Raw genomic sequence first — 14130 nt, 5'->3', positions numbered from 1 at the left:
TCCATATAATGGCAACTATCTTTTTGTCACGTTCAGAATTTAAATAAAGACAGTCTGTAGGTTATGGCGATGACTGAGGTTGTGTACATGTACAATATGCTTCACCTGCTCTTATTGATAGGAGTGCTGTGCTGAATTACCCACTTAATCGAATGATATGTAGTTAGAAAAACAACAGATGCATCTGTTTGTACATTATAAAAAATGTCAGAGAAGAAGGCTACTGATCTAAGGAATCTACTATTAGAATACTAGCTGGTAAGAAAAAAAACATGGTCAACTTATCCATAAACAACAAAAAGTCACGTTTATCTCTCCTTTTTCTTTACAAGTACCGAACACAGAAAAGGAAGTGCAGACAGAAATAGCGACAGAAAGCACACCAGAAGGGCAACACCACACACCCAAACACATGCAGTGTACCATCATCTCTCATACTTGTTGCAGAAGAGGGGGTGTTGCAACTCAGCAACCAGTCTGCAGTGTTTAAAACAGTCATGTTGTCCCCTGAGAACAGGAACAGCGTAAGGATTCATTGTCTGAATGCCTGCCCTGCGTACATGAATAGTCTTCAAAGCTTGCACTGTTTTCTGACCTTTTAGCCCAAATTATACCTGCGCTGTATGACTTTTACATTTTATCAGGTCTGTTTTAGTTCGGTTAAATATATATACCTGACGATTAGTGAATTCCCAAGGTTTGATTCCAGACTTTTAAAAAATCTTACTATACGTACGCAAGTTAAGGTTTAAGTACAAATGTTCTTGCACCAGGAATCATCACTGAACAATCTTACAAATTTGCAATCCTCCAATTAATAAGCTAAGAGTATAGATGCATGTTTAGAGACAAATAAACATTATCAACAAGGAAAATGTTAATCTACAGAGGGTTTGGTGTAAAACATCATTAAATACAGGTGAGTTGCAATGCACACAACTTTACAAAAAAAATTTTTAGCTTGCACAGCTATTTTAAAATAAATGGGAAGAGGTGTACCAGTTTCACAAATACTTATTGAAAATTTAAAAGAAAATATGATGTGGCAAATGTTGTTATCTAATAATATGATTAGTTTATATTTTAAAACAAATTTCATATAATTTTTCTCCTATTGACTAAAACAGATATATAAAACTTAAAAACGATGGTGAATAATTTAAGAAGTAGCTTACACATAATATGTGTGTATATATGTCATCTCTGTATATTCTGATGCAAAAATTAGACCAAATTTTATGATGGCTAAATGCATTCTATAAAATCAGTAGGACAGAATATTTGAAATGACTATTATTGCTACCATATGCTTCGCCATAATTATAGGTTAATCAAATGAGAAAATATATGAAAAATTTTTATCCTCATTTTAAATACATTAGGTATTACTCTCTTTGAAAAGAAAATGCAGCAGGCATATTTTTCTATTCTCAAACCACTTTTGAGAAAAAGGTTTTTAAGAAAGAATTGGGGTAGCCTTTCCCCTACAATTCGAAATTAAACCGAAAACTAGTGTAACTAGTATAATTTCTCTTCTCTTCTCTTCTTTTCTCTTCTCTCTCTCTCAAGATCAGAGTGCAAATCTTTTCGGTCACATTTTCTGTATTTTTTTTTCGAATACTGACAAGGGCAAATACAAAAAGGAAGCTTTGTTAAAAGCCCTTAAAATGTTATTCAGGGCTATTTATTCTTTCCGAAAATTTCCAGCTACCGAGGAGATGTAAAAGTTTCAATAAAATCAACAGCATAATCAATAACCTATTAGCCATATATATTCCTTGGATATAATACTGGCTAGGTTATTGCTAATAAGGTTACTTATTAGCATATCCCTCACATGTGGAATAATAGCGAACACTGAAACGTCATTCCGGGTTTCTTCAGGGTGGTACACTTACCTCCTGTCCCATTTGTGGTGACCGATGTGCTGCTGAGATTAGCTTTCTCCAGTTTGGAGCTACCAGGAGTATCACCACTTCCGACAAGAGGATGAGGACTTGCTAGGTCCTGCATTTCCATAGACCTGGGAAAGCAGGAAGCAACAGAGAGAAAGCTGAAATCTTAGCAACAATTTCTTAATAAACTACATATATCATTCTACCGAGCACACATGAAATCTCATAGTAAGAACTGAAACCGATAGCTAAGACTTCTTTGCTAACCAGGTGAACATGACAGTCCATCAACAATTAAGAAATAAATAAAACTTCCACGGTAATGAGCCTCGTAATTAGTTTATTTGTAATCTTACTCTTGTATGTAATGAAGTACAGAAGATAGCAGATTCTGTCATCTTAGCTGTTTGAGTTGATATGGATTATCCTCCCTTCTATGTTAATCATCTTCAGTATAAACATGTAGACATGTTGAAAATATGTGACTCCTAAAATTTGATGTCCCCAGGCACCAGTGAAATAAAGTATAAACTCAAAGCCAGAGCTGAAACTTCTGGCTGACCTTGTGGACCCAGAGCTTAAAACTGAGCCTAAGGACTGAGGGTTAGAGTTGTTACAACTTTAGTATCTATTCAGGAATAGAAGACTTGACTTAACTTCTGTTTCAGGGAATGTGTTGGAATTGAGCAGAGACTCTTGAAAGGCTAACCCTCTTTGGAAACAGAAACTACAAGAGCAGAATTTCACAGTGGTCCAAAAGAAGCCACACATGCTTCAATGAAAGAAGGGAAACACAGGAGATAAACCAAAATTGAGAGAATTTATAACCAACATGCAACCCTATACTAAATACTGAAGACCTTCAGCTGAAAGTAAGGATACCAGATAAAAACTCAGATCTACAGGGAGGAATGAAGAGTGGTTGAAATGTAAATATATAGGTAAATGCAAAGATTATCTTTTGTTTTTCTTTTAATTCATGGAAGACAGACAACTGAGACAAAAAACACCTATAACATTGTATTATGCGATTTATAATATGGTATAAGAGTAAAATATGTGTCAATAGCACAAAGAATAGTGGGGCAAAATGATATTCTTTTAAGGTTCTTTCATTTGGCATAAGATGTTTAGGATACACCAAGTAATCCCAATATTAAATATTAATAAGAAAAATACTAACAGGTATAACGAAAAGTCAATGGAATAATTAAAATAAAACATTTAAAAATTTGATTAACCTCAAAGACCAGGAAAAGAGAAAGGAAAAAACAACATATGTGAAAAATAGAAAACACACAGCAAGATAGCATACTCACGCCTAACCAGATCAATGATTACACTAAATATCAATGGACTAAATGCTCCAATGAAGAGCCAAAGATTGTCAGATTGGAATAAACAGACACAGGACAACTATTAGGGATCTACCGGAGAAGTACTTTAAATACAGATACACTGTGATACTATGGTGTACTGCTCAGAATTCATTCCTACAGCTGCTGGGAGTGTTACCAACTGTTAGTTCTCAACTAAATTCCTTTCCAAGACTTGATCTCAACCAGAGTCATTTTGCCCCAAATCACACTCTTTCCTTTAGCCCTCATCTACTGACTGGTCATGAAGGAGTATAAAGATACTTCCCACACCCTGAAGGTCACTCAAATCTAGAGCCATCATAAGATCAGTTGAGACCTTTGTTGCAACTACACTGAAGTTCAAAGTCTCTCAGTCTAATCATGTTTCCTTCATCCCCTCAAATGTATTACTACTGAAAGCACAACCCAATAAACTCCTGGCACATAAATCTCCATGTTAGAGCCTGTTCCCTGGAAACTTGAACCGTGATAAGGCACAACTAGGTTCAGGGTCAAGGACAGAAAACAATATAACATGTAAATAATAAACATTACATAAATGTTTGGGCTACTATAATATCACACAAAACGGCCCTCCAAATGAACGGTATTGGCAGATACAAAGAGATAATTAAGAAAATGGAATAAATGATAAATCCTTCAGGATATAATAATCCTAGATGTGCATACCTACTAGCCAAGCCTCAAAACATACAAAGCAAAAACTAACAGCGTCAAAGGAAGAAACTGATCAGTCCATGATCATATTTGGAGCTTTAATAACTTTCTCTCCACAGTAACCAACTGCAAAAGTAGACATTATCATCAACATGCCATAACTGACTGTACTGATATAGTACACTAACACCCAATAATTATAAAAATACATATTATTTTCAAGTGCACATAGAATGTCCATCGAAAGGACTATAAGGTAGGTATAATAAAATAAGCATCATTATATTTTAAATTAAACCTTATAGAGAATAGTATCTGGCCACAATGAATTAAATTAGAAAATAATAGTAAAATACATGGAATAACCATTAATATTTGAAAATTAAACCCCACAATTCTAAGTAACCTATGAGTCAAAGAAGAAATCACAAATAAATGTAGAAACAAATGTAGAAAATACTCAGGACAAAATAATAATGAAAACACATCAAATCACCCCACATGCAGTCAACTGATCTTTGACAGAGTAGCAAAGACAATACAGTGGAGTAAAGACAGTTTCTCTAATAAATGGAGCTGGAAAAACTAGACACACACACACACACACACACACACACACACACACACAAACTAGACACAGACCCTACACTATACTCTTCACAAAAATTAATTCAAAATTGATCACAGACCTAGATATAAAATGCAAAACTATAAAACTCCTAGAAGATAACATAAGAGAAAACTAGATGACTTTGGGAATGACTTTGAGTTTTGAAAACACCACCAAAGACAGAATCCATGAAAAAAAAATAATGATAAGCTGGGTTTATTAAAATTAAAAACTTCTCTTCAAAAGTCAATGTCAAGAGAATTCAAGTTGGAGCAGAGGGTATATGGGAAACCTCTGTACCATACTCTCAACTGTGCTGTGGAACTTTAGCTGAAGAAAAAATAGTCTTTAAAACAAAAAAAGCAACATCAAATCACTTGTGAAATGCAAATAAAGCAGTAGTTAATGAGAAATTTATAACTTTATATGATTATATTAGAAAAGGAAAAGGGTTTAAAATCTGTGACCTAAGTTTCTACACTAATAAATTAGTGAAAGAAAAGCAAATTAAACCCAAAGTAAATCAAAGGAAACAATAAAGAGCATAAATAATTAAACTAGAAAATCTATGTATAATGGAGACAATTTACAAATCCAAAAGATCACTGTTAGAGATACTAAAATATTATAAAGGATGATGAAGACATATTATGAACATTGTGTCAAAGCATTCACCACTTTAGATAAAATCAGTGAAATTCTTAAAAGACACAACCTATAAACCTGACCCAATAAAAAATACAAATGCAAATAGTCCTCTATCAGTTAAAGAAATTGAATTCATAATTAAACATTTCCCCTTCCCCCCCAAAACCCCAAAACAACAAACAAAAACAACTCTAGGGCCATATAGTTTTCTTAGTGAATTCTAGTAAATATTTAAGGAAAAGTTCAGTCTGTAATAAATTCTTGAAAAAAAAAAACAGGAGGGAACACATTTCACTCAATTGTATGAGAAAAGGATTACCCTCATTTAAAACTTGACAAAAACAATTTTGAAAAAAAAATGCGGATCTCTATTTTTCATGAACGTAGATAAAAATAATTAACAAAATGTTATCAAGTGAAATGTAGCAATAAAATGATTAATATATCATAACCAAGTGGGTTTTATCCAAGAATGAAAAGTTTATTTAAAATCTGAAAATTGGGATGCCTGGGTGGGTTAAGCATCTGACTCTTGATTTCAGCTCAGTTCATGATCTCCCAGTTCATGAGGTCAAGCCCTGCACTGGGCTCTGTGCTGGCAGTGTGGAGCCTGCTTGGAATTCTCTCTCTCCCTCTCTTTCTGTCCCTCCCCTCTCTCTCTCTCATGTTAACAAATAAACTTAAAAAACATTTGGAAATCAAATAATGCAATTCAATATAGTAACAGAATATTATTTCAAGTACAAAAAAAGCATTTGACAATATTCATCATCCATTCATGATACAAACTCTCAGCAAACTAAAAGTATTTTCCTCACATCTGATAAAGACCATTCTTGAAAAGTCTATCATATTTAATGAAAAAATATTGAGTTTTTTCTCCTAAAGATCAGAATCAAGGCAGGGATAGCTAGCTGTTTTTCCCATTTCAACACATTTGCCTGGTAATATTAGCTAGTATAAGAGGACAAAAATAAATAAATAAAAGAGGTAAAGTTTTGAAAGAGAGAAAAAATACTGCTAATTCACAGATAACATTATTAGTTATGTAGAAAACACTGAGAAATCTATAAAAACAAAACAAAACACACTAGAACAGATGAGTGCATTTACCAAATTACAGGTACAACGTCTTGCCAGTACTAGATTGAAACATGAACCAAAAATATCTGAAACTTCAGTCAATGCTGCTCCAGTTCAAATATTGAAATATCAAAATGATAGTTATTCAGAAGACTGGAAGTTCGAATGATGGTTGTTCAAGAGATTGGAAGTTCCCCTCCTGCTCAACTCAACTCTTAAGGGGAAAGTGAATGCTCAAACCCTCACCTTAACTGTCAGCCAGAGACAAGGACTTACTTAGACTACTTGAGAAATAAACACAACAAAACAAATACTATGCTTCAGCCTCTACTGAGTTTTGTATATAATGTTCAAAACGCCATAAATATTTTTAAAGCTTATTTATTTATTTTGAGAAAGAAAAAGAGCACAAGCAGGGGAAGGACACAGAGAGAGGGAGAGAGAGAATCCCAAACAGGGATAATATTTTGAGTCATAACAAGAAGTAGGAAAATGTGAACCCTAGCGAAGAGAAAACATAGTAAACAGAAGCAGGTCTGTTTATGACCCAGGTTTTAGAATTAGCAGATAAGGATTTAAACATTATTATAAATATATAAAATAACTTACAGGAAAAGATATATACCCACACAAGGTATATACATATAAATAGATATGTTACATACATATATATATATATACACACACATATATATACATGTGTGCCATATATATTTATATATACATATAATACATTTATATATATAATCTGTACATATTTATATATATCTCAGATTTATGTACATTAATATGTATATGCAATATACATATATATCTATATTGCATATAGAAAAGAAATGGAAATTAAAAAAATGAAAATTCTAGAACAAAAATTATAATATATTAAATAAAAATATTCTTTGGATAAATTTAACAGCAGATTAGACACTGAAAAAGAAAGAATCAGTAAATCTGAAGCTGGGCCATTAGAAATTACTTAAATTAGAGCAGCATGACAAAAATTGGGGCAGACTAATTAAACTGAGTATAAGTAACTTGTGTAGTATTATTGGGAAGTGAGAAAGAGAATGAAACAGAATAATACTGAAGTAAGTAATGGCCAAAATTTCTCCAAATTTGATGAAACACCAACCCACAGATCCTTGAAATACAATGAACAACAAATGAGCCAAAGGAAAAGAAAACCATACTTAGGCACATTACAGTCAAATACACTGAAGAGAGGAGGAAAACTATGCTGTTTCTGCAAAACAAAAGTGGTCTTGGTATTTTATATTCCAGTTTCCAGGAAACCAAAGTGCAATTATCTGAATCTTTACAATAAGTTCTCTTTGCTTGAATCACTTTAGTGGGCTGAGATTTCTTAAAATTAAAATACCCGTTCGAGAATAGATGTGCATTACTACCACACACTATATAGCAAGAAGATTTCTGTGCTTTCTACTGCATGTTCTGTAATCAATTTAATTCTGAAATGTCAGTTTCTGTTTAAATCTGCTTTGCGTAAAACGGAATATACAAAATATAAAATTTACCATAGACTTTAACAGCAGAAAATGATTAATGGTACCATTTTTGCTCAGTACCTATGGTATGATGCATTCTATGCCTGGAACTTCTTATATATTCTCTCCTTTGGTCTTTACAATAACACACTGATATGCATATTACTTTCCACAGTTTATAGGTGAAGCAATTGAGGCTTAAAGAGGATACACGGCCTGCCCAAGACCATGTAGGTAGAGAGTGGCAGCACTAGAATTCGAACTTGTGTCTATCTGATGGCAAAGCCCAGGTTCTTTCTGTCGCACACTGTATGTTTCCCGTTTTTCAAAGTGACTTTAATTTTTTCACACTGTGAAACCACAATCAGGAATGTATAACCCTGCAATAAAACATCCTGAATGGTTTTCAAAAATTACTGAGGTCAATACAAGCATCAACTCTGCCAAATCTATACTTGTTACCACCATCTTTAAAGATGACCCTTTCCCCCTCCTCCTGCCCCCAAGATGTCTGTTTCAACCCTTTTTTTAGTGGCCCTTACGTCATAAGGCCATGTGAATACTAGCATCAATCTGGACAATTAAAAAAATGAATTTATCCACAAACACAAAAACTCATTTAAAAAATAAAGAATTGCAGGTCACATTCAACTAGTGTCATGGTCCTTTTCTGAAATTCTTCTGTAGCATAAATGGAATTTGTGTCTAACCGACTGAAATATCCTCCTGAAACCCGATGGAGTAAGCTTTATATTTGTGTATTTTAGAGTCTACTCTAACTCAGAAGCCATAATTCCTTCTGCACAGATCCTGGTAATCTATAGGCTGAGATTCCATCAATCCTTCATGACCCAAGAAATGTGCAAAAGCATCCAATACTTTCAAGGACATTCACTATCATACCAGCTTATTTTCTTTGCATAAAGTGGACGATATGTGTGCCCAGCTATATGTCTCACGCTGTTGATCTTCCTTGTAACCACCAGAATGAATTTAAGGAAAGAGTTCAAGCATTTGCTTTGCTTATCACTTCCTTTCCTAATATAAACCTTAATTCCCCTTAGCTGCAAAGTAGGAGTAACAACATCAGCTTCCACTTAAATAATGCGCATCTTAGCTCCATTAGGACAGGGATTATTTTCTATCTTATTCATTGTTTGTGTTTTTCTCTACACTTAGAATTGTGCAGGATACTTAGTGAGTGCTAATGAGTGAATAATAAGATAGGAATAGGAAAAATGTAGATGAAGTGGTCTGAGTCACTTGGAGTCAAATGTAGTCCAGTTCAGAAAACACTGTTTGAACATCTGCTATGTGCTAGAGACAGTTCTAAGAATACATAAAGTGTCTTCAGAGAACTTGCAGGCCAGTGGAAAGCAAGGGAAGAGGTGGAGGGAAACAAGGATCAGCTCTCTGATGTGAATGTGTGTGGAAGCTTTCATATCTGTATGTACAGTGTTCGATCTCCCAAACAAGTAAGAAATTGTGTGTGTGTGTGTGTGTGTGTGTGTGTGTGTGTGTGTACTCATGTGTTAGGGGGAAAGGGGAGATGCTGTGCATGGGTAAAGAAAGCCACTGTGGAAGAAAAAAATAAGATACAGCGACTCGGTCAACTTAGATCAGATGAAAGTCACGGCATGTCACTACTGAGTACCAGCTCCCACATTCTGAAGAAAGCTCACCAGGTAACAATGCCAGGCCATCTTAAACCAACACGTTTCAGATTAGAATCCAAGAAACCCTTGTCATAGCTGCAAAGCTATGCCAGTTTCTCCTCTGGGAGTAGATTGGGAGGTGTGGATCCTCTCCAGTGGATGTAGATCCATTATGTCATTGATCAGGTGAACAGACCGCCCTGGAAGGAGGCCATCATGAACCCATTTTCCCAGACATGGTCAGAACTGGGTCCCACTATACAGAAGAGGAAATGTAGGTCAAAGAAGACCCCTAGAAACAAGTATCAAGAAAATGGTCCATGCATAATGGGAGCTGTTCTTGCACTTTGCCAGTGACCTCATGCCTGTCCCTGAGGCCAGCATGAATGCTTGCAGCACATGTGACCTGTCTGCCAGGGTGACCTCAGGCCCTGGAGTAAAAGCAAATAAAGCCATGAACACACTGTTCTCTGGACACTTTTACAGTCTTTCCTTTCCAGGGCTTGTAGCTCTACCCTTGAGATCTGCAACTCTGGCCCTTTCTTCACTATGATCCTAACAAATTATCCCGATAAAACATGGTTTCCCCACCAAAGAAATGCGAGTAAATATTTTTTAAAAACAGAGGCATATCTCTAAATTTAGGCTTTTAAAGCCCTCCCTCCCACTTAACCTGTAAACAAAGAAAAAAAGTCTAATGAATTTTCCAAGCACTATTTGAATGGTACAGGACTCACATTTCTGTTAGATCAGTTACAAACCATGGTTAATGAAGCAGGAAACTATTTCCCTTTAGTAAGAAGGAAAGCTGAAGGCCACAATTAAAACAGCTAATGCCATCAATTATACCAGAATACATGGACTCTTTTTCTGAGAAAAACTCTACCAGTAGGGATCAAACTGGAGGAATGAATGAGGGTTTTTCAACAGTAGAAAGCTGAATTAAAGAGAGCAAAGCATTAACATAATATATTAAATAAAGATGACAGAATTTCAGGCCCTGAAGGGACATTCAATGTCCTCAAATGCAAAAATACCATTTTACGGGGTGCCTGGGTGGCTCGGTCGGTTGTGCCTTCGACTTCAGCTAAGGTCATGATCTCAAGGTTTGTGAGTTTAAGCCCCACCTCAGGCTCTGTGCTGTCAGTGTGGAGCCTGCTTTGGATCCTCGGCCCCCCTCTCTCTTTCTGCACCTCCCCTCCCCCGCTTGTGCTCTTCTTCTCTCAAAAATAAATAAAGACATTGAAAAAAAGAAAAAACAATACCATTTTATGCTTGAGGCTGTGAAGGCAGCGTTAAGAGCCTACACAGTAGACTCAGGCTTGGGTTTTAAAATCTGCCTCTACCATTTACCAGTCACCGAACCTTAGGCTCAAAAATGGAGACAATAATATCCACTAGAGGGCTACTGCATGAATTAAATAAGATCTCTCCCCCACCCCCCCACTCACACACACACACACACACACACACACACACACACACACACACAGCATGGACTTTGGCATACAGATCTTAATCAATGTTAGCTATTACTACAATCATTTCCACAACACCGTCAATAAATGCTTGATTTGTCTGTTTGCAAACCTGTGTTAACAAGAAAACGGTTTCCTTAAGAGGCGGCCCATTTCATTTTCAGATCAATCTTACTATTAGGAAGATTCCCATATACAGTTTTCATGGGACTTTGGTTTTACAAGAAATTTAGCCCACTGACATGGGTCAAGCCTAACCTTCTTTCCCGTATCCGCCCTTCAAACATCAGAGAGGGCTGTCCTGACCTAGAGCCTTTATAGGTACAAAGTGTAGGTACAAAATACAAAACCTTACAACTCTCGCTATGGACGCATCAGCACAGCCTGAAGAGTACATTAGCCAGCAGGCACTTTGTGGTACTAATACTGAAAGTCAGCTAACCAGACCCGTACGTCTTTGTCCCATGTTAGGATTTACAGTCCTGTTTTCTCTCAGTCACTACACACGGAGTTGGCACTGGACCTCAAGTAAACAGCTTCTCGTGCGTTCCTCCTAATGCCATCCTGTTGGAACAAGTCTGCTGTTTCCGCTTGTCCCATTAGATTCTGATTCTACTGTTCAATGTACTTTTCCCCTGTGCCATGATACCAATAAACTTCCTTAGCATGCCTTCGATGCCGAATCACAGAAGCATGTTGAAAAGGCCAAGGTCAAGGACAGATCTTGAAGAGGACGCTTAGAGGTGTACCTTCAGACTTATCTCAACCCCTCAGGAATAATTATCGAGTTAATAGTAGTACCATCAGGCAGTCTGTGTTTTTCTGTCATTCCCCCACCCTCATAAACATATCAAGAGGCTTTGACACACACCTTGTTGAATTCTAGATGTACTTCATATAATGCATGCCTCTGTTCCTCGTTTCTGGTATTGCCGTCACAAAAGACTATGAAGCTATTCTGTATGCCTTCTGCTGAGAGAACTCGTACTGCATTCTTGTGATCACAGCCCACTAATTATTTACATTTAATTGTCCAAGAACATAATTTTGGGATCAACAATTCATAACAATTTTGCTCTCTACACTTTATGTCACATAAAGAGACAATGAAAAAATTACTTATCTTAAGCAATACGATGATAAAATATACGTAAGGTGGGAGCTTATGTATTACATAAAAATACGGACTGGGAATCCGAAACATGAATATAAGTCTGTGATCTACTACCTAGAAAAAGTTAATGGGTGTGTGTGTAGATGGTTTTCCAAATATCTTCTCAGGTTTACAGGGCTCCCTAAATAACATCGAGAGTCTTCCATAGACAGGCATTCTGCGCTCTCTTCCTTTTTATGCCAAGACATTCTGTATCTTTATGAGGTTACTCAACCCATTCACTTTGAACGCAAGGAAGTTAGCACCTGCCACGAGGCATCAGAATGTGAAATATGATGAGGGAGCCCTGTGATAAGTGACCTTAGCAAACAAAAATAAAACCCCTACAAAAAAAAAAAAAGAAAATGCAGCAATACACAAACTAGAGTACTGTGTGGCTGTAAACGTAAGCAATTAAAGTTCCACTCCATAGTAAACAGTAGTTGAGTGTGTGACTCATGGGCCAGCAATGCCAGGAGACGTCAGGGAACTCCCCCACTGCCCCATCTTTATGACACTATAACATGATAGTCTCCATTAAAAAAAAAAAAAAAGTGGACCAGCCATCTTAGTGATAGGAACCTGGGGCCCATTTCTCATCTGACATAATACTTCACGGAGCAGGTCCAAAAACAATGCAGGGCCCTTGAAATCAGCAGCAGCTCAGGACTCTGATCCATGCCAAAGAGCAAGATGAGACATGGGGCTGGTATAAATATTCATTGGGAAGTTCCGGCCAACCTCCTTGTGCTGTGTGCTTAGTGCAACTCAAAACTGTTCCACCTGGTCCCTTCTGGCTCCCTCATGTCTACCAGGGGCTGGCAGCTGGAAAGCAGGCTGAGCCTTGGAGATCTTTTAATTTGTAAAGCACCGGAGGGGCAGGCAGGAGGGATGATAATGCATAGGCTAGGTTTCAATTACAGGACTGTCTCTTTCCCAGGTGGAAGGCAACACTGCAGAGAATTCAATGTCTCATCTATTAAGGCCCCTCAGGAGATGCGTCGGTGCTTTGCAAATGCTGGCGGTGTGGAATAATCCTCCCAACAAAAATCCTGACAAAATACATCAGGCAAATTGAGTATTTTATTAGGCTCACGTGCAATCTTTCCTCGTCTCTCATTTTCCAAAGTAAAATCGTCCTGTAACTTCTGCCTGGAAAAAAAACAGAGAGCTGCTTCTAAGTTCAGAAATAAGTGGCTGTTTAGCCTATAAAATGTAGGATGAGAGAGGCTTTGAGATCACCATCCCATGAATCTCGCTGCCAAAAAGGTTTTTAAATATTGCATAAACTTAAATGTGTTCCAACCATTAACATTTAAGGGGAGCACACAATGTTCCAAATTTAAACTGCTTGACCAGTTCCCAAAAGCTTGACGAACATACACTACGGTGTAATTATTTCTTTACAATAAAAATGTCATGATGCCATTAATTTTTAGGATACCCATCTCAGAGATCTGTTATAGTTTGTCAATGATGGAGAGGGGAGGGTGCGCTTCATATTTTACCTGCTGCAAAGCAAGGTTCATGAAATACAAAAAAAAAAAAAAAAACCACATGATGAATGGTTAACGAGGGTCTACTTGATTAGATGGGTACTGACTCTGCTAATAATTACAAATCAATATTATCCATGTATTAGAGTAGATCTATCAGTTCTATTACTTGGACAAATTTCCTAAGTGGGTCACTTTATTTTTATTATGTATTAAAAAGGAAGAAAAAGGGGTCACCTGAATGGCTCAGTTGGTTAAGCATCTGGCTCTTGGTTTCGGCTCAGATCATGATCTTGACACTCATGAGTTCGAGGACCCCCCCCCCCTACCCCGCCATGTCAAGCTCTTTACTGACAGGGCAGAGCCTGCTTGGGATTGTCTCTCCCTCTCTCTCTGCCCCTCACCTGCTCTCACTCTCTCTCTCAGAATAAATACACTAAAAAAAAAATTTTTTTTTAAGGGAAAAAAAAAAGTTGCATTTGGTTTTAACTCTGTCAATTTCACATGTGCCCCAGCACAGTCTCTTCTCCCCGGGGCAGTTACAACTTTGCAATAACCAACTCAAACTGTT

At 36.8% G+C, this 14130-nt stretch overlaps 1 protein-coding gene across 9 annotated transcripts in view; it reads right to left on the bottom strand.

Annotated features, from left to right (window-relative positions):
- EYA4 (EYA transcriptional coactivator and phosphatase 4) overlaps window positions 1-14130 on the bottom strand; it is a 275586-nt gene that overhangs the window by 67821 nt on the left and 193635 nt on the right. For all 9 annotated transcript variants that reach the window (XM_042987169.1, XM_042987168.1, XM_042987172.1 and 6 more), the window contains exon 4: window positions 1899-2023. In XM_042987169.1, coding sequence (XP_042843103.1) covers window positions 1899-2023 — 125 coding nt within the window. The remainder of the gene's footprint in view (window positions 1-1898; window positions 2024-14130) is intronic.

This window comes from Panthera tigris, chromosome B2 (genome assembly GCF_018350195.1).
Source record: "Panthera tigris isolate Pti1 chromosome B2, P.tigris_Pti1_mat1.1, whole genome shotgun sequence".
NCBI classification, from domain to species: Eukaryota; Metazoa; Chordata; class Mammalia; order Carnivora; family Felidae; genus Panthera; species Panthera tigris.
The sequence above is the reverse complement of the archived record's forward strand: the minus strand, read 5'-3'. Positions and strand labels throughout refer to the sequence as shown.